This window comes from Antennarius striatus, chromosome 12, assembly GCF_040054535.1.
Source record: "Antennarius striatus isolate MH-2024 chromosome 12, ASM4005453v1, whole genome shotgun sequence".
Taxonomy (NCBI): Eukaryota; Metazoa; Chordata; class Actinopteri; order Lophiiformes; family Antennariidae; genus Antennarius; species Antennarius striatus.
In genome coordinates, this window is record NC_090787.1 from 6,139,224 (window position 1) to 6,159,835 (window position 20,612).

At 50.3% G+C, this 20,612-nt stretch overlaps 1 protein-coding gene across 5 annotated transcripts; it reads left to right on the forward strand.

The window, feature by feature from the left end:
- Window positions 1–77: 77 nt before the first annotated feature.
- On the forward strand, window positions 78–19,133 carry enox1 (ecto-NOX disulfide-thiol exchanger 1). Of its 5 annotated transcripts, none has more exons than XM_068330137.1 (15): window positions 78–849; window positions 7,123–7,242; window positions 7,331–7,462; window positions 8,130–8,297; window positions 8,613–8,819; window positions 9,329–9,559; window positions 11,519–11,731; window positions 12,707–12,813; window positions 13,374–13,497; window positions 13,568–13,755; window positions 15,065–15,172; window positions 15,699–15,746; window positions 16,080–16,182; window positions 17,655–17,740; window positions 17,947–19,133. In XM_068330137.1, exons 2-15 carry the CDS (start codon window positions 7,233–7,235, stop codon window positions 18,076–18,078), a joined length of 1,857 nt encoding a protein of 618 aa, XP_068186238.1. In that variant the 5' UTR covers window positions 78–849; window positions 7,123–7,232; the 3' UTR covers window positions 18,079–19,133. The 5 variants fall into 5 exon arrangements, with proteins under 5 accessions (XP_068186238.1, XP_068186241.1, XP_068186239.1 ...); XM_068330140.1 differs by having other exon boundaries at window positions 7,334–7,462; XM_068330138.1 differs by having other exon boundaries at window positions 78–845.
- The last annotated feature ends 1,479 nt before the right edge of the window (window positions 19,134–20,612 follow it).

The window sequence follows — 20,612 nt, forward strand, 5'->3', positions numbered from 1 at the left end:
CCCCCCCCCCCTCCCTCCCGTGTATCAGGGTCCTAACCCCCAACCTTCTAACCCCTGACCCTCACACATTTCCCCACTGTGGGACAATAAAGGTTTATTCTTATTAATATTAATAAGCCCCCCAAAAAACATCCCGAAAACTCATGTGACACAAATCTAAGCTGGACGTCAAACACTGTCTAAGATAAGCATGTCCTGAAGATCCATCATCCATCTGTCATCCATCCATCATCCATCCATCAAAGTCAGCTTTATTGTCAAATGTACCATATGCACGATATACAGCACAGATGAAATTACAGTCCTCTCAGACCCACAGTGCAACAGGCAGAACACCAGGCAGTACAACAGGCACTAAAACACAGGCAGAACAACAGGCACTAAAACACAGGCAGTACGACAGGCACTTAAACACAGGCAGTACGACAGGCACTAAAACACAGGCAGTACGACAGGCAGAACACTAGGCAGTACAACACAGACAGTACAACACTGGCAGGACAACAGGCAGTACAACACAAAGTATGAGACAAAACACAAAGGGACGGTAAAAATCTCTTCAACCATCCAGCTACATATCTATCTATCTATCTATCTATCTATCTATCTATCTATCTATCTATCTATCTATCTATCTATCTATCCTTCCATCGTTCCATCGTTCCATCCTTCTGTCTCTCCTGACTCTACCGTCGTGCACGGCGCTGTGTCGGGGACGCGCCTCCGGGTTCCTACCGGAGGCAGCAGCTCGGTGTGAGAGGAGGACCGGACGGGCGGAGGAGCACCGGAGGAGCACCGGGGAGTCCGTCCTGCAGACCCGGGATCGGATCTCCGCGCCGCGTGAAGTAGGTAAGACGCTCCGTGATTCGGTCCGGTGTGTTTCTTTGTCCGCTCCCGTTACCGGGGAGTCAGTCCGACCCCGGAACGGTGTCACGTGACCAGCTGGATGTTCCTGATTAAACGGGCTGACAGAGACACCGATTACCGGAGCAGAACGGGATGGATGAGGAAGATGAGGAGGAAGAGCATGATCCGAGAAAAGTGTGTGTGTGTGTGTGTGTGTGTGTGTGTGTGTGTGTGTGTGTGTGTGTGTGTGTGTGTGTGTGTGTGTGTGTGTGTGTGTGTGTGAGAGAGAGTGTGTGTGTTTACCTGCTGCTGGTCATTCAGGATGATGTCATTGATACTGATGTCACCTTGATTTACTGCACTTGTCCACAACATGTCTGGTCTGTACTGGTCTGTAGTAATCTGTACTGGTCTGTACTGGTTTGTATTAATCTGTAGTGGTCTGTAATAATCTGTACTGGTCTGTACTGGTCTGTAGTAATCTGTAATAATCTCTATTGGTCTGTAGTAATCTGTACTGGTCTATATTGGTCTATAGTAATCTGTACTGGTCTGTACTGATCCGTAGTGATCTGTACTGGTCTGTAGTAATCTGTACTGGTCTGTAGTAATCTGTACTGGTCTGTAGTGATCTGTACTGGTCTGTAGTAATCTGTACTGATCTGTAGTGATCTGTACTGGTCTGTAGTAATCTGTACTGGTCTGTAGTAATCTGTACTGATCTGTAGTGATCTGTACTGGTCTGTAGTAATCTGTACTGGTCTGTAGTGATCTGTACTGGTCTGCAGTCGTCTGTAGTGATTTTATACTGGTCTGTACTGAAGATGGACCGTCTTCAAACTACAGTTTTGTTCAAAAACACACAAACAGGGAAACCCATGGCCCTTGGTCGTCCCCTCCAGACCTCTGATTGCCTCCTGTCTTCCTGTGGTTTGAATGAACTTTATTGTTCCTGTGGGGGGGTCACTCTCTGCACACGTGGACTCACTAGCAGCCGTTGGTGTGAGCTAAGGGATCGATAACGCCTCGTCAGCGCTCGTCTTCATCACATGCGGCGCCCTGGAGGCTGTGACATCACAGGCCGACAGGAAGCTGTGACTCAGCGCCTGAGAACCCTCGGGGGGGGGGGGTGTCTGAATCTGAGGGGATCATGGCGGCACCATCACCCCCTCAGCGCCGGCGTGTGAGGAGGAGGAGCAGAGCCTCCAGTCTTCCTCTTTCACGCCTCCATCTGGTCTTTAACGTGATGACACAACCAGAGCACCAATCACAGGGCTCCCAGAGCACCAATCACAGAGCTCCCAGAGCACCAATCACAGGGCTCCTAGAGCACCAATCACAGGGCTCCCGGAGCACCAATCACAGTGCTCCCAGAGCACCAATCACAGGGCTCCTAGAGCACCAATCACAGGGCTCCTAGAGCACCAATCAGGCCAACTCCTGCTGCTCAGAACTGCTGAGGATCGTTACATCGTCCAGCAGACAGGATGGGAGGGACAAGATCCTGATCCTGATCCTGATCCTGATCCTGATCCTGATCCTGATCCTGATCCTGGTCCTGGTCCTGGTCCTGATCCTGGTCCTGGTTCTGATCCTGGTACTGCACTTGTTCACAAATGTCTGGTCTGTACTGGTCTGTAGTAATCTGTACTGCTCTGTAGTAATCTGTCCTGGTTCTGGTCCTGGTTCTGGTCCTGATTCTGATCCTGGTCCTGGTCCTGGTACTGGTACTGGGTCTGGTCCTGGTTCTCGTCCTGGTCCTGGTTCTAGTCCTGCTCCTGGTCCTGAACCTCAGCATTGTTAAATCCATCACCTTCTTTATTTTCCATCAGAAAACTGAAAAAACGGATTAAAGAGGAAATGAAAAACCTTTCTCTTTTGTTGGGTCTACATTTACCCGACCGCTCCTGAACACATCGTGTGCCTGGAGGATGAATGGGTCTACATTTACCCGACCGCTCCTGAACACATCGTGTGCCGTGATGCCTTCACTGACCGATGGTCCTCCAGTCCCTGCAGCCACATCTCAGCCCACACTACACTTCTACACTTCCCACAATGCCTCTGTGTCCAGGCGCACCTGCTGACCTCGGAGCTCATTGGACGGTCCCACTGATGGTTGTTCTTGTTTATGAGAGCAGGAGGTCAGAGGTCACCTCTGGCTCTAGGCATGCTGGGAGAACAGTGGGGAGAACCAGAGCGTGTCTGATGTCGGTTTATTCCACTGAGGCAGTGTGACATTAAACACACACACACACACACACACACACACACACACACACACACACACACACACACACACACACACACACACACACTCGTTCCAGTAAAGAGGATTAGTTTGGTTCAGTCGAGTGTTTCAAATAAAATAACTCGTTTGTCATTCAACCCAGTCAGTGTGTGTGTGTGTGTGTGTGTGTGTGTCTGTCTGTCTGTCTGTCTGTCTGTGTTTGTGTGTATGTGTGTGTGTGTGTGTGTGTGTGTGTGTGTGTGTGTGTGTTTGTGTGGCTCCGGTGTACTGGGGGTGTGTGTGGGGGTCTGTGAGCCATAAGCTCTGGTTCTGTGGACTCCAGCCTTTACGGGTCTGGGGCCGTCCTGCCAGTAGACCAGTACAGGGCTACTGCTCTACTGGTACTGGTCCACTGGTCCAGTGTGTCTGCAGACTTGCTTGTCTCTCCAGCAGTGATGAAGTGCAGCTCAGGGACAGGAAACACTCTAAGTTGAACGCCGCCTCGTTTTATCCTGTTTGATGGATGAGCCTCCAGAGCAGCTAGCCTCTAGCGTTAGCCACGAAGCTAATGGACTCTAACACCGCTAAAGCTAACCAGAGAAATAACGTCTCTGTCCGTTCCCTCTTCTCTTCTCTTCCGTCTTGTTTCTTCCTTGTCTTCCTGCTCGTCTTCCACCCTCCCCCCTCCTCCTTTCTTCCCTCCCTCCCCCTTCACCCCCCAGAGGAGAATTCTTGGTGATGAATCCTCTTCCTGCAGCAGCAGAGGCGGTGATGGATGGAGCGTTGCCGGGGCGCTGCAGCGCTGCCATGCGTTACCGTGGTGATGACAGGAGGAGACGGGGCAGGGGGGGGCAAGGAGAGGGGACAGAAAAACAGAAGGCAGACAAGAGGAGGGGGCAGCGCTGCCTCTGGTGGGCAAAACCTCTGAGTATTAGTACTGCAGACTGAGTATTAGTACTACATACAGGTGTATTTCTCGCTGTTGGTGAATCATTCTGTCCGACCTTGACGTGTACTTGGACACGACGCCTCCTCTCAGCTGATGGAGGGAGACTCGTCCCTGGGTGGGGGGGGGGTGACAGATCATGTGCACCAGGATCAGTCTGGGTCTGAGCTCATCCAATCAGAGCTCTTCATGCTGGTTTAGCTTTGGTGTGGCTAGCTGCTAGCCTTAGCCTTGAATGCTAATGTTAGCCGTTAGCTGGTTAAATACATTCAGTCAGAAGGAAAATCACATGATCAGTAGTTCCTGGTCACCTCCTGCCTCCGTGGGGCGGGGGGGTGGGGGGGGGGCATCTGTCCCTCAACTGTCCTCTTCCACCAACTCATCTTCCTCTTCTCCTTTGAGCTTTTCTCTTTAGGGGTCACCACAGTGAATCAGTTGCCTCCATCTATCCCTGTCCATCACTGGACAGGGTTAGATGGAGGCAAGCCCCTCCATCCTTTTTCAGCTTCCACCATTTCATCCTCTGCTCTGCCTTTGCCCTCTTCATCTTCCTCACCACTAGAGTCTTCCTACACACCACCATCCTATGCTGTTTGGCTACACTCTCGCCTACCACTATTTCGCAGTCACTGATCTCCTTCAGGTTACACCGTCTACACTAGATGTAGTCTACCTGTGTGCTCCTACCTCCACTCTTATAGGTCACCCCATGTTCCTGCCTCTTCTGGAAGAAAGTATTCATTGTAGCCATTTCCATCCTTTTTGCAAAGTCAACTACCATCTGTCCTTCTGCGTTCCTCTCCTGGATACCAAAACCTGCCCATCACCTCCTCATCACCTCTGTTTCCTGTACCAACATGTCCATTGAAGTCTGCACCAATGACAACTCTCTCACTTCTAGGTATGCTCTGCATCACTTCATCAAAGTCCAACCAGAATTTCTCCTTCTCCTCCAGCTCACATCCTACCTGTGGAGCATACCCGCTAACAACATTGAACATCACACCTTCTATTTCTAGCTTCAGACTCATCACTCTGTCTGACACTCTTTTTACCTCCAGGACATTCCTAACAAACTCCTCCTTCAAGATAACTCCTACTCCATTTCTCTTCCTATCTACACCATGATAGAACAACTTGAACCATGCTCCTAAACTTCTAGCCTTGCTACCTTTCCACCTGGTCTCCTGGACACACAGTATGTCTACCTTCCTCCTCTGCATCATGTCAACCAACTCTCTACCTTTTCCTGTCATAGTTCCAACATTCAACATCCCTACTCAGTCCTACACTCTTGGCGTTCCTCTTCTCTCACTTCCTACGAACACACTTTCCTCCTGTCCTTCTTCCACCAACACTAATATTTAATCAGTCAAATGTACTCAGTGGGTCATGTGACTCCTGAACGCATCAGGAGACTCGCCGGCGGCGCCGGGGGGGCGGAGCCTCACACGACTCTCTGATGAGCTGTCACTTTCAATTTCCTGATTGTAATGAGAGACGATGAGAACAGACGCCGCCGTTACAGCCGGCTGCTTCTGTCAATCACACACACACACACACACACACACACACACACACACACACACACACACACACACACACACACACACACACACACACACACACACACACACACACAGTGTTTCTTTGGTAATTCTGCATTCCCTCTGTAGTGACATTAATCAGACTGTTAGCGTTTAGCATGTCTGTGTGCTAAAAGCTTACAAACACATCTGGACAAAAGTATGTGGACACTTTCTTCTCTGCAGATGACATCATCACTCATCACAGTGTTAGCTAGAGTGTTACATACATGCTAGCATTAGCCAGCGTGCTACATACATGCTAGCATTAGCCAGCGTGCTACATACATGCTAGCTTTAGCCAGGGTCTCAGCCCACTTGAGGGGTGTCCAGCTGGTTCTGGTCCTGCTCTCCTGGAGGTTCTTTCTGTCTGGTCATCAGCGTGGGCTCAGCCGTCTGATTGGCTGAGGAGACTCTGGCCCCTCCCCTCACTGTGGGTAATGGGGGCTCCATTAGGAGTCATTTGCTGACGGGTTACTGGGTCGTGACTCCGCCCCCCAGCTGATGGGTGACGGTGGCGCTGGTCACACAGGAAATGGCAGCGCGTGTGTGTGTGTTTGTGTGTGTGTGTGTGTGTACCACATGATTAATCCGTGGAGACGGCGGCGCCTGAACTAACACGTTTATCTCCCCTGAGGCTAACGGTTAGCGTTCTCGCTGCTCGGGGTAATCTGTCACTGTTCCAAACTGCGGCTGGCGCTGTTCCTTCCCAGCGCACCTTGAACACATCGTCTCGTTTCATTAACCCTTCGTGGATCAGTTCTTCAGACGAGGCTGCGTCAGCAGGGCTCATGAACCCTGGCCCAGAGGTCGAGTCTAGAAACCAGCTTGATCTTCAGGGTGTAGTCAGTGATGTCACCTAATCAATACCTAATCAATACCTAATCAATACCCAAAGATAACTAATAAATACCTAATCATTACCTAATCGATGTCATCTAATCAATATCTAATCAATATCTAATCAATACCTAATCAATACATAATCAATGCCTAATCAATACCTAATCAGTGTCACTTAATAGCTAATCCGTCCCTCAGTATTGATTGATTAGATCCATCAGCTCCTTAGTTCCCCAGGAAGGGAGCGTTTGATAGTCGCTGTTTCAGCAGCAGGAGGACGGAGGCGGGTGGAGACAGCGATGCTGTCGGCTTCCTGACTGTTTCCGTGGATACGGAGTGTGTGCCTGAGGCTGCTTCTGTGTGGCGGGTCATACATATTCATGACACGCATGTGAATGAGACACCGATCCAATGTCCCCCCCGTCTGAAGCGCCGCGAGGATCATCACACCTCATGTTTTATTCACCGCCGCTGACATGAGCTCACACCCCCGCTCTGGGCCCTGGTCCTGCAGACGGGGTCTGGTCTATAGGAGGTCTGGTCTGAAGGGGGGTCTGGTCTATAGGGGGGTCTGGCCTAGACTAGGGGTGTTTTGATGGGGGGCGGTGGAGTTGGGGGCTGAGGTGGGTTTGTTGTTCCATCCTAACCTTTCCTTTGTTTCTCCTCCATAGGTGCTCAGTCCATCGATCAATCAGTCCATCGATCAATCAGTCCATCGGGCAATCGCCCCAACCCCCGTTGCAGAGCCAGAGCGAGGGTCTAATGAAGGATACGACCTGCGATGTCCAGCGGTACGAGTTCACAGCCCCACAAGTCCAGCCAGCTGCTGCCCCCCGTACTGACACCACTGTGTGTGTGTGTGATTGTGTGTGTGTGCAGCAGCTGATGGTGTGGGGGGACCTGACCAGAACCAGGTGCCGGTACCTGTGGGGGATCATGGAGCCTGGGCGTCGGCCATGACCAGTGTGGGCGTGGTTCCAGTGGGCGTCGGCAGCCAGCAGCTGGTCCCGGGTGAGTTCCGGTTCTGGAACATGAGTCCGGGCTGTGGGGTCGGTGATCTGGTCCGGAGCCTTCCTGGGGGCCCGTTCTGAGGGGGGTTCCTGCAGAGAGAATGGCGCCGGCTGTGATGAATGAGGCGTTTACCTGCTGTTCTTATCGGTCTGTGCTGTAATGACTTTTCCTGGACCTGACGGGTCCCTGAACGCAGCGCTGCTCTAACTCATGGAGTTTATCTCTGCTCTTATTTCTCTCCTGAAAACGTCTGGAGAAAAATGTGTTTCCTGCCAGGGGTCAGAATCGGGTTCTGTTCACACGGGTCGGACACTGTGAACATTCCCATAGCTCCACCCACCTGAGCTGTGAGTGAACAGATCAATCACCACAGAAAGAATTAAAGGTTCCACCAGAACCTGTCTGGACCCCTGCAGACCAGAACCCTCGGTTCTGAGCCCTGGTTCTCCCGTTACTGGATCTTCATCCCTATAGAACTGTTCAGCACCCGAGGCTCCTGGTTTGATGGCTTGAGGACCCCAAACCTCATGTAGTCTCATGTAGTTTCACATAATCTCAGTCTCATGTAGTCACATATGGTTTCAAGTAGTCACATGTCATCTCCAGAACATGGACCTGTCCTGGTTCCGATTCTGCAGCTCTTCCATTAACTCCCTCTGCTCTGCAGATTCTGTGTGCCTCCAGAGGTTCGACAGCGCTCTGGGACTGATCTCCCCCATCAACCCCCTGATGGCGGCCATCGGACTGGTCCCGCCCCCGCCGGCGCCCCACGACTTGCCGGTCCTCAAGGAGGTGATCCACTGTAGCAGCTGCACGCTGTTCCCTCAGAACCCCAGTAAGAACCGTCCATCTGGGTCTGGGGGTGTCCCTGTGTGTCCCCCTGTGACCCCATGACCACCCACCGTCACACACGTGTCCACCATCACACATGTGTCCACTGTCACACGTGTCCAAGTATGAGCTGCTTTAGTCATGTGACTACTAGGAGCGCTATTTCAGCCCCAGGTAGCATTAAACCTCCTCTGGGGGAGGATGATGGTGATGATGGTGATGATGATGATTATTGTGATGATGGTGATGGTGATGATGATGATGGTTATGATGATGATGGTTATGATGATGATGATGATGGCATCATCCTGTTTTCCAGACCTGCCCCCTCCATCAACTCGGGAGCGCCCCCCTGGGTGTAAGACGGTGTTTGTTGGCGGTCTGCCGGAGAACGCCTCGGAGGAGATCATCAGGGAGGTGTTCGCTCCGTGTGGCGAGATCAGCGCCGTCCGCAAGAGCAAGAAGAACTTCTGCCACATCCGCTTCCTGGAGGAGTTCATGGTGGACAAAGCTCTGTACCTGTCAGGTGTGTTCCCCCCACCAGTCTGCAGCTGGCCACGCCCCCACCAGTCTGCAGCCGGCCACGCCCCCATCAATCTCTAGCTGGCGACGCCAATTAGCAGGTGTAAGCTGGTGACGCCCATTAGCAGCTGTCTCTGGGAGTCTAAGGACAGACTCTGATCCAGACCACGCCCAGATGTCGTACTACATTAACTAGGGGGTCATGTGATCTCATCCAGATTTCCTGGACCAATCAGGAATTTGTTCGAGGCGTGTTGAGCTGAAGATAATTTCTGTTTTGTCGACCATCAAGAAGGTTCAGGTCCCTTCATGTTTCTGTCTTGAGTCAGGCCTGGAGTCTGTTGGTGTCGTTAGGGTTAATGGTGGATAAAACTGGGTGTCGTCTGCATAGCGGTGAACTTTAATGTCATGTTACCCAGAGGAGACATGTAAAGAACTAAAGAACATCCAATCAGAAGCTTCTGCAGGTCCTATGGAGCAAACTGCTGGTCTAGTACTGTCCTCTGTTCTCAGGGTACCGGATGCGTATCGGTTCCAGCACTGAGAAGAAGGACTCGGGGCGGATCCATGTGGACTTCGCCCAGGCCAGAGACGACCTGTACGAGTGGGAGTGTCAGCAGCGCCTCCTGGCCAGAGAGGAGCGACACCGCCGCCAGTTCCACCATGACTGTCTGCCCCCGTCTCCCCCGCCCGTCGTGCACTACTCTGAGCACGAGGCGGCGCTCTTAGCCGAGAGGCTGAAAGGTGAGCGCCGCTCCCAGATCCCTGCTGGTCCAGTTAAATCACTTTTATTAATTACAGAAGAAGTCATGAATGTACAAAATTCAATGAGAGGGAAAATTCTCACGCCCAGCCCACTCGTGTAACACACAGGCACACGCACGCACACACACGCACACACACACAAACTGTCACAGGAGCCCCGCCCACTCCATCTACATCACAGTGCCAGGATGTAGCCATAGCCCCATCTAGATCTGGTCAGTCTTTTCCTGGCTGACGTGATGAGAGGCTTCTCTTCCCTGTCAGTGGACGGCCCAGAGGGCGTGGCAGGAAGTGGGCAGAAAGACGCGGCGGTTGACGTGTGAAAGCGTTGTGAGAGCTGGAATTGAACCCATCGCCACCGCCTGGGGGCGGGGGCCGTGGGGACTGTTGATCCAGCGAGGTCAGTGTTGTCCGGGACCAGGCCTTCACCCAATGGCTGGTCGGGCGGGGCTTATCGGGCGAGGCTGTTTGGGCGGGGCTCGGGGTGGCTTCAGGTGACGTCCCACCTCGGTCCGGAGGTGACAGCAGCAGAAGCCCCCCACCCCCCCCGCCCCGGGGCTGATATTGTCTCCGGTGCCGTGAAGCGGAGCATCGGCGTCATTGCCCAACATAAACCGACATGCCTCCTTTGTTGCCCTGGCAGCGGGGGGGGGGCGGCGGCCATTCTCCCCCAGCTGTTGTTCCTCTGTGAAGCGACTGTAATCTGCTGCTGTGAGAATGAGGCTCTTAGAGCGGCTCAGGCTGTTGCTCCGAGCATTGAGCTCATTAAACGCTCTTATTCACTCTGTTCGGCGCCGCGGCGACGCTCCATTGTTGTTCAGACGGAGGAACCGAGCGAGACGCCCAACGACGGAGCTGAACGCAGCCGCTCCGCTCGGAGGCTTCAGGGAGACTCCAGGGAGTTCGTCTGACTGCAGGCTAACGGGCCGAGAAGTGCCGCCATCAGGACCCGACAGGGACAGGAAGTAAGAAGGAAGAACGCTGACTCAGCTAGGAGGGCAGCTGCTGGACCATCACCTGATAGAGGTCCAGCAGCTGACTGGTGCTGGGGGGAGTACTGGAATAGTAACAGTAACAGTAGTAGTAATACTAACAGAAGTAGTAGCAGTAGTAGTGGTAGTAATAGTGACAGCAGTATTAGTGGTAGTAATAGTAACAGTAGAAGTAGTGGTATTAAAATTAATAGTAACAGTAGTAATAGTAATATTAACAATAGTAGTAGCAGTAGTAGTAGTAATAACAATAGTAACAGTAGTAGTAGTGGTAGTAATAATAACAGTAGTAGTAGTGGTATTAATAGTAACAGTAGTAGTGGTAGTAGTATTAATAGTGACAGTAGTAGTAGTGGTAGTAGTAGCAATAGTGACAGTAGTAGTGGTAGTAATAATGATAGTAACAGTAGTAGTAGTGGTACTAATAGTAATAGTAACAGTAGTAGTAGTGATAGTAATAGTAATAATAATAGTAGTAGTAATAATAATAGTAATAGTAACAGTAGTAGTAATACTAATAATAATAGTAAGAGTAGTAGTAATAATAATAGTAATAGCAACAGTAGTAGTAGTGGTAGCAGTAATTTTATTAGTATGGGTTGTCCTCAACTTACAAACATTTGATTTACGAACATTCAGAGATTTGAACAAACGTGCTTCACCCTATCTGGCTATTGACCTGCAGTTCCTCTTTCTGCCACAACCCCCGTGGGGGCAGTGTGTGTCTGTTAGCTTCCAGATTAGCATCAGCACAGGTTTGATCACATGTTCATGTCAACATGATGGAGGTGGAGGACAAACTGGTCTGATCCGGTCATGAAGGGTTCAGCCACACCCCCCTAATTGAAACGAGGGGCTGGGATTGGTCGGCTCAGGCTGGGGGGCCCTCAGGGACCTGATGGAGATATCAGCTCTGATTGGCTTCATCTCGCCTTGTTTCAAACAGATGACCAGAAGTTCAGCGATGCCACAGCAGTCTTGCTCACGTGGATCGACCGTGGTGAAGTCAACCGGCGAACCGCCAATCACTTCTATTCCATGATCCAGTCGGCCAATAGCCACATCCGGCGCCTGATGGCGGAGAAGGCTCAGCACGAGGAGGAGATGGAACGCGCCAAGGAGACCTTCAAGAGCGCCCTGATGGCCATCCTGACCCAGTGTAAGAACACCTGCTCTTTAACAGTCCTGAGGCTGGGGGGTCACATGACCACCAGGAGGTCACAGGTAAGACCAGTAAGTTCCTGACTCACCTGGAGGACATGCCTGCAGGAAGCCGGTAGGACAGACATTAGCATTGTTCATGTGACCCCCAGTGCAGTCTGACAGAATCTGAGCCCTCAGTGCAGTCTGACAGGATCTGAACCCTTAGTGCAGTCTGACAGGATCTGAGCCCTCAATGCAGTCTGACAGGATCTGAACCCTCAGTGCAGTCTGACAGGATCTGAGCCCTCAGTGCAGTCTGACAGGGAGATACATTCCCAGAATCCTCTGCATTATTGGTCCCAGTCCCTTTGTTGCCGCAGGCTAAGGTGCAGACAATGAAAGATGTTCCTCTAAGTCCTCTTTGAATCATTCACTTGGCCTGGTCTCCATGACAACCCTCCCCCATCCATCTCTGCATTAGCTCCATCAATAAGGACACTGGTTCTTACAGCCAGTGACGTGACAAGGCCAAAGACAACCCCCCCCCCACCTCCACTGCCCACGCTGTTCTCTGATTGGATGAATCCAACTGGTTCATCACCTCCAGGGAATCTGGAGAAGGTCCAGCTGTCAGTGTTCAGACTAAAGCAGTCAGTAACAACAGACAGGAAGGAATGATGCAGTCAGTAACAACAGGCAGGAAGGAATGATGCAGTCAGTAACAAAAGCGTTTGCTGCCTGTTCAGCGGTGAAGGGCGTGATGCTGAAGTAAGAACAGAACAGTGAACAGGAGAAACACCTGATCACCTGACACACCTGGGAGGAGGTCTCTTGTAGCCGTGTCGACAGGCTGCTTGTTGGTAGGAACAGGAAGTGATTTTCAGGAGGTCAAGTGTCTCTCCTGTCTGCTGCCTGACTTCCTGCTACGATGCTCCATAAACGGCTTGTTTTGTCTCCGCCCCCCATCCCCCCACCCGTGTTCACCCTAAAGTTGAGCAGATCACCACCGTGTTCAGCGCCACCACCAGGCAGAAAGCATGGGACCATTTCTCTAAAGCCCAGCGCAAGAACATAGACATGTGGCGCAAGCAGTGTGAGGTGGGTACCTGCCCCCGACAGACGTGACTCCGCCCCCTCCACAGCTGAGGCAATGCCATGGTAACGGTGCCCCAGAATTCAGTCTGATCCAGAGCCAGAGGTGAACGTTAAACCGTTGATCGTGTGAAGGTGGGGGAGCGTCCAGAACAACACGACACATCCACACACAGATAGGCTTCTGAAAGCTTCTAGAGAGAATCTAGAAAACATCGACAGCGCTCTAAAGCTTATAGAAAAAATCTATAAAACAACTACAGAGCTCTAAAGCGTCTAGAAAAAAATCTATAAAACATCTACAGCGCTCTAAAGCTTCTAGAAAGAATCCAGAAAACATCTACAGAGCTCTAAAGCTTCTGGAAAGAATCTAGAAAAGCTGCATCACATAATAATGTTTGAAGGTTATTCATGAATTCGAAGGAAAGCATTTTAAACTAATGGAGGGGTCAGGATCAGAGGTCAGGGGTCAGGTGTCACTGGTGCTGCGGAGGACGCAACATGTGATTCATTCAGGAAGTACACATCACTATGGGGGGTTTGACCACCTCCCCCCACTGCTGCAGGAGCTTAGAGACGCCCAGAGCGAGGAGATCATGGGCATCCGGCGAGAGGAGGAGATGGACATGTCTGAGGATGAGGAAGGGCCTCCGGAGGGGCCCAATGAGAGGGCCTGGATGCAGGAGAACGGTGAGGCACCGGCGCCGCTGTCGCTCCTCTCGGCCGGCTGGTTGGAACGTTTCCACTTCCTGTCCTGCAGGCGTTCAGGAGCAGGCGTCCTTGCGGGAGGAGAACGACTCGCTGCGCTGGCAGCTGGACGCCTACCGGAACGAGGCGGAGCTTCTGAGGAGAGAACACAGCAGGAGCATCCGATTGGATGACGAGCTCAGCCCCGGGCCAGAGGCACAGGGGCAGCCGCTGCAGCAGAGGATGCTCAGCATGCAACAGGTGGTTCCTGGTTGTGTGTGTGTGTGTGTGTGTGTGTCTGTGTGTGTGTGTGTGTGTGTGTGTGTGCGTGCGTGCGTGCGTGTGTGTGTGTGTGTGATGAATGGGTGAGTTTCTTCGGTCAGTTTTTGTGATTAAAAAAAAAAAAATTTTTCAGGTCAGTCAGTCTAAAAAATTAATTTTTTTGGTTGGTCGTCTAAATAATGTGTTTTTCAGTCGGTCGGTCTGTCTAAAAATTCGTTTTTTTAGCTGGTCGGTCGGTCTAAATAAAATTTTTTTTGATCGGTTGGTCAAAAAATTTTTTTTTCAGGTCGGTCATTTGGTCTGAAAAAATTTCTTTCTTGGCCGGTTGGTCTAAAACATAGTTGTTGGTCTGTGTAAAATAAAAATTTTTTTTCAGTCATTTGGTCAAAAAATGTTGTTTTTTTTCGGTCTGTCGTTAAAAAAAATTTTCTCGATCGGTCCAAAAAAAACATTCTTGTGGTTGGTTTGTCTAAAAAAAATTTTTTTTCAGTCAGTCTAAAATTCGCGAGTCGGTCCAGAAATTTTTTTTTTCCAGTCGGTCGGTCTATAAATTATTATTTTTTGGTTGGATTGTTGGTTGGTCTAAAAAAAAGGTTTTCATTGGTCGGTTGGTCTGTCTAAAAAATGTTTTTTTGGTGAGTTCGTCTGTCTAAAAAAATTTTTTTTTTGTTGGTCAGTCGGTCAAAAAAACCCAAAAAGATTGGTCGGTTGGTCTTTCAGTTGGTCTAAAAATTTCGGTCGGATGTTTGGTCGGAAGGTTCCTTGTCGGGCCCCCACCTGCCTTGGAACCAGGAACCAGGAAGAACATGTGATTCCAGAGGATCCAGAGGAACGTTCAAATGAACCTTTATCGACTGTGACAGACCTGTCCGGGGCTGTCATCAGCGCCCCCCCGTGAGAAACTGTCCTCCATCTGGTTCCCGACTGTGTTACCACTGATTCACGCTCTCCCATGATGCTTTGCTGCGCGGCTCTGATGTCGCTGACGGGTCGAAGGCGTCGCCGCTAGTTTGTGTCTGATGGTGAGTTAATGTCGTCTGTGGAGACGTCAGAAGTAATCAATAATAACCATCAATCAGCTGGAGCATCTCCACACCACTGACAGCTGTCAGACACCAGCCAATAAGAACACTCTGACTCAACGGGTAACACACAGGCAACAAGCCCCCCAAAGCCGTCTAAGCCAGAACCGTCTTAATTCATGGAGCGAAAAACAAAAATGAACCTGCTGTGTGTGTGTGTGTGTGTGTAGGTGTGTGTGTCATTGATGGACTCGGATGTCTTGCAGGAACTGCTGAGTCTGCAGGAGAAGCTGTCCAGTAAGGAGGCGGAGCTTGAGCAGGCCAGAGAGGAGCAGCACTTCCTGGAAAGGGAGGTGCTTACCTTACGAGAGAAGGTGTGTGGCCCCAGTCACACATGATTGGTCGATTAGTCCACCTGGTCACCTTCTCTGTTTTCACATGGCTTTGACAGACGACACGTCCACCAGCGCCTCCTGGTGGACGGAGGGGGACACGCTCATCCTCAGGTTGAGTCAGTGGACGGCAGCCGGTCTGTCTCAGGTGTGAGTGTTGTCTGCAGGTGTGATCAGGGCCTGTTCTCCACCAGGAGGCTGGAACCCCCACAGCAGTCAGGGAGGAGTCTTGTAGACAGTGACATTGGCTCTGTTCAGTTCTAGACCCTCTGTGGGGAACGAGGCCTGCAGGTCCAGAAACATTGTGTACACGCGTGTGAAACACTAGTGCTCTGCTCAGGAAAGCACGCCTCACGTCTCTGTGGTGAATGTTTTCTGATGTCATCATCAAACTTTAATCACACGCGTTGTGACGGACGAACACACAGAGCCATTAATAAATGAAGAGCAGAGCGCTGCTGCGGGTCACTTCCTGTTTGTTCACATCTGCTTCCTGATGTCTCTGCAGCTGCTCAGCGGTGCCGTGCAGGGAAGCAACGGAGAAGCTCCGGAGAAGGTAGACGCGCCGTCACCATCTAATGTTTAATGTCTGGAAAGGTCAGTCAGAATGTAGCATAAAAAAACTCTAGAAGAACCCACCGTCACTCTGCACACTCTGGAAAACCTCCAGTATCACCCTCTACACTCTAAAAAAACCCACTAGTATTACTCTCTACACTCTAGAAAACCTTCAGTATCACTCTCTACACTCTAAAAAAACCCCTCCGGTATCACTCTCTACACGGTCTTTAAATCTGTCCTCTAACTGATCTACAAATCTGAATCATGGCTCCTGAAGGAAATGTACATCACAAGTAATAAAGGTGTGTGTGTGTGTGTGTGTTGACAGGTGATGAATGGGTGTGGTCTCTCCCTGTACCTCAGCAGAGACAGGAGGACTGATGTCATCACAAGGGGGGGCGTGGCTTCAGAGAAAGAAGCTCTTCTACTGGGTCAGTATGAAGACTCACAACAGACGACCAGAGTGTTAGCACGCTCTAGATCACACTGTTAGTTTAGTCACACGCATGTAAGTGTGTACAGGCTCGTAACACACACACACGCACGCACACGTACACAGGGCCTGTAGACATGCAGTGGGGGGGGGGGGGTAGGTGCGCTTCAATGAGCAGCTTGTAAAGGGGATGGTGCCTTGCTCGAGGGCACCTCAGCAGTGCTCAGGAGGTGAACTGACACCTCCCACTGTCCACTCACACCCAGGGTGTGTTCATTGGACGATCTGCTCTGCCCCCCCAAGAACATTTCAATAATAATAAATCCTAATGAACAATTTGGGGCAGCGTTGTGCCCCCCATCGGGGCTGTGATGCCACCACACGGGGCAGAAAGAGAAGCCGACTGAACACCAGGAGATACTCTCTGCTGACGCGTCTGGATCCAGCAGCTCCTAAATCACAGCTGTTATCTGTGGCGACGGCGCGGGCCGGCGCAGAGCAGCAGCTCGTTCATCTCCTTTAGCGCACACAGAAAATCCTGGTGTGACAGAGAGCCCTGCTGCTGCTGCACGTCTCCCACCAGAGCACACCTCCTGCTCACAAGAGTCCAGACAAACACCTCTGGGTTCAGCACGACCCACTGGTCAGACCGCCAGTGAGACGTCATTACATCACATTGTTTGACAAAACAGATGAGTTGCAGTGGAACCTACTGTAGAACCAACAATAGAACCTTACAGTATTAAAACCTACAGTATTAAAACCTACAGGATTAAAACGTAAAGTAGAACCTTTAATCCGGTCTGTGGTTGAAGGGAACATTTCCCCACATATATGAACTAAAATCATTTTATTCTGTCAGTTTAGTAAAAAAGCCCCAAACGTATTTTATCAACCAACAGAAACGCAGACTTTGTATCCATCCGCCAACACGTGGTAAAGAACGAGATCCGGTCTCACTGATGTTGTATCCATCCCCCAACACGTGGTAAAGAACGAGATCGGTCTCACTGATGTTGTATCCGTACGCCAGGTAGCGTTGGTTTCCTGAAACACAACTCGTATCTCGGACTTTGCTCACGTTGATATAGGGTATAAGATATGGACACACCAACAGCTCTATCTTGAGGAACTAATGTACTCAGCAGTACTAGGTACTGCTGAGTACTAGGTACTGCTAAGAGAATTTCCCTTCTGGGATCAATAAAGTGTGAATTATTATTATTATTATTATTATTATTATTATTATTATTATTATTATTACATACTTGTCAGTGCATACTTGGGTGGTCACCCAAACCCCTACTCACCGGTGTGTACTATGTAGTATGTACCAGAAACTACTATCTATTGACCCTCAAATGTTTTACATTCTGTTAACAATAGTGCTGATGGTGTGACTCACTAACAGCAGAGTGATGACTGCTGATTGGGTGAGCAGTAACCAATCTGTGCTCTCCTCCGATGAAGGTGTTATATCCACGTTCCTTCACGTCCATCCGTTCGGGGCCAACCTGGAGTACCTGTGGTCGTACGTCCAGAGCCTGGACTCCAAGGTGAGGACTCCCATTCAGACACTGGCCAACATGCTGGGGTGGGAGGAGTCTCCAGGGGACTCAAGACTGTGTCCAGTCAACGTTTTCATCATGTGACCTCTGTGGTGATCCATGACCAGTCCCACCCCAGCGTCTGATTGGCTCACAGACTCATTGAGGCTAGGTTTATATGTCTGTCCTCTCTCCAACCCCCTCACCCCCTGTAGGTGTCCACAGCGGACCTTGAGCGTCTCATGCATCGTCTTCCCAGGATGTTCCGACAGGAGCTGAGTGGCGTCGGAGCCACTCTGGAGAAACGATGGAAGTTCTGCGGCTTTGACAGCCTCAGCTCAGCGTGACGCCCTTTGGAGAACACCCCGAACATGAACCCCAGCGGCGTTATGGCGAACACAGTGCACGGACACTGACACATCAGGGGGATAGACTGGCTGGTGCACCTGCACCTTGCAGGCACTCAGCACCACGTGCTCAACACATGGCTTCCTCCAAAACCTTCACTGGTACCTCAACCTGGTCCTGGTGGTCAGAGAAGCTAACTACAGAGCTAACACACCTACTGCTCTGGAGCTCTGCCTCCTCATATCAGGGAGCAGGTCCACGGTATCAGCCGGGGTCTAGGTTCCTGGAGCTGTAGGCTGGACCTGGTAATGGACCCGGATCCATGGAGACCAGTGAAACACTGGACTTCAGAAGTTAAGTTCTTCAAAGCTAACGTGTCTGGTTAGTAGCTATAGTTAGTATCTGTATTCCCCTCATGCTGATTGGCTAATGTACCGGTTCCTGTTGTCAGACAGGAACCACTTCCATATATGGAAAACTTAAAAGCCCCAGATTCAAAGCTCAGGGAACTGTGTAACCAGCGGATGGCCCTGGAGGCCCCCAGGGCCAGTGCGCGAACATGACCCACATCGTTGTGTTCTAAAGGTTCTTGAGTGTTCCAGGCATTTTGCTTCATTTGTTCCCACTGATAAGAGCAAACAGGGCGGAGCAATGAAGACACAGACCAGTCCGTCTTCATCTACTTTCTATTTTTGACATATATGAATAAAGTTGTTGGATGTTTTGTTGGTGACTTTAAAGAACATGCTGCCGGTCCGGTGCTGATCCAAGTAAAACGACTGTTGTCAGAGTGACATCATTAAACTAGCACTGATATCATCGTTAGAGCGGAGGGGTTAACACCACACCCATCAAATGTGTGCTGGTGCTAGTGATGCTAATCTGGAACCTGTGGCAAATTGCTCTTGCATCAGCCTGTTTCTAGCCTGACGCTCTGAGATGCCAACAGAGACAACAAACAACAACAGGTGTTTGTGGTAGAGCTCCATGAACACAACAGTGCTGCCCCTATACGGGTTGTGGCAGAAAGGGGAACTGCAGGACGGCAGTCTGCTATGACAGGTAAGACATTTGTTCGTACAGTGCACACTCACGCATTCGCGCATAAGCACTCCCAACTTCACATCGTCGCTGATTTTTAGTAGGCAGTAACGTGATACTGTACGTGCATTCTGTTGACTGACGGCATCCTGAAGTGCGCTACGTTCCGTGAGTTTCGGACTTCCATGAGACACAAAAGTGCTTTAAACAGTCTATCAGAGTGTGGGAAAAGGTATTACAGATAGGTGGTTTAATATCAGTATGGGGAGGATTCATAAACGTTTAAATTACTGTAAATAATCAAATATAGTTTGTCGCTATATCGCAAAATTCTTTATTTGCATGTGGTTCCTGGAACGCATTAACCGTGAGGAACGAGGGATCACTGTATATCTGGTCCTTCAATCCAGAGGGTTTAGAAGAAAAGCAAAAATTTTCTAGCTCCAACTCTCAAAGGATCCCTAAAACCTTTAAGGTCAAATAAAACCTTTAAAGGGGCCCTATTATGAAAATCACACTTTTTCAGGTCTCTACATATACATAGTGGTCCTCCCTAACCCGACCAACTCCTAGAATCTGGTAAACAAACACTTCCTGCATCAATAGATATTTGGACTTTTAGGAAGTCATGGCTCTGAACGACTCGATTGCTAGAACAGGCATCCTTGACGTCAGACTTTGCACTCTGCTATTGGACAGAGTATTGGACGATATGGACTGGTTGACACGCCCAAGGGCGTGGTCATCCACAAGTCGGACGTGAGGCAGCAGTCTGTTGAAATGGCGTCCGTGAGAAGGAAACAAGTTAGTTGTTCAGTTGTTGATTGTACAAATCAACACCAGTGTTTATTTTTCATCCCATCCCATGAAGAACAGAAGAGACCGTGGTTACATTTCATTTTTAATGGCTCTGTGCAGCTACATCTCCTGCTCGTTAGTTTGTGTGTGAACCTCTTCACTCCAGCCTGTTTTAGCAATGGGGGTCAGTCCAGACGGGGCTTTGCCTGAGACTGATCCTCATTCAAGGATCACTCCCAACCGTAGGGACCAAGGACCTGCACCCTGGACCAAGGACCTGCACCCTGGACCAAGGACCTGCACCCTGGACCAAGGACCTGCACTCTGGACCAAGGACCTGCACCCCGGTTACAGGTTAGTCTCACCACGTTTATGTGTTTAGCAGTTGTCTGTTAGCATGAGTGATCGAGTGCTATTTGGCTAATTAGGTGGTGCTGCTTTGTTTCGTGTTTGCGAGTGTGTGCTCCAACGTGTGTGTGCTGAACCTACAGTACCTACTGTAGGTACAACGTGTGTGCTAAACCTACAGTACCTACTGTAGGTACAACGTGTGTGCTAAACCTACAGTACCTACTGTAGGTAAAACGTGTGTGCTAAACCTACAGTACCTACTGTAGGTACAACGTGTGTGTGCTAAACCTACAGTACCTACTGTAGGTACAACGTGTGTGTGCTAAACCTACAGTACCTACTG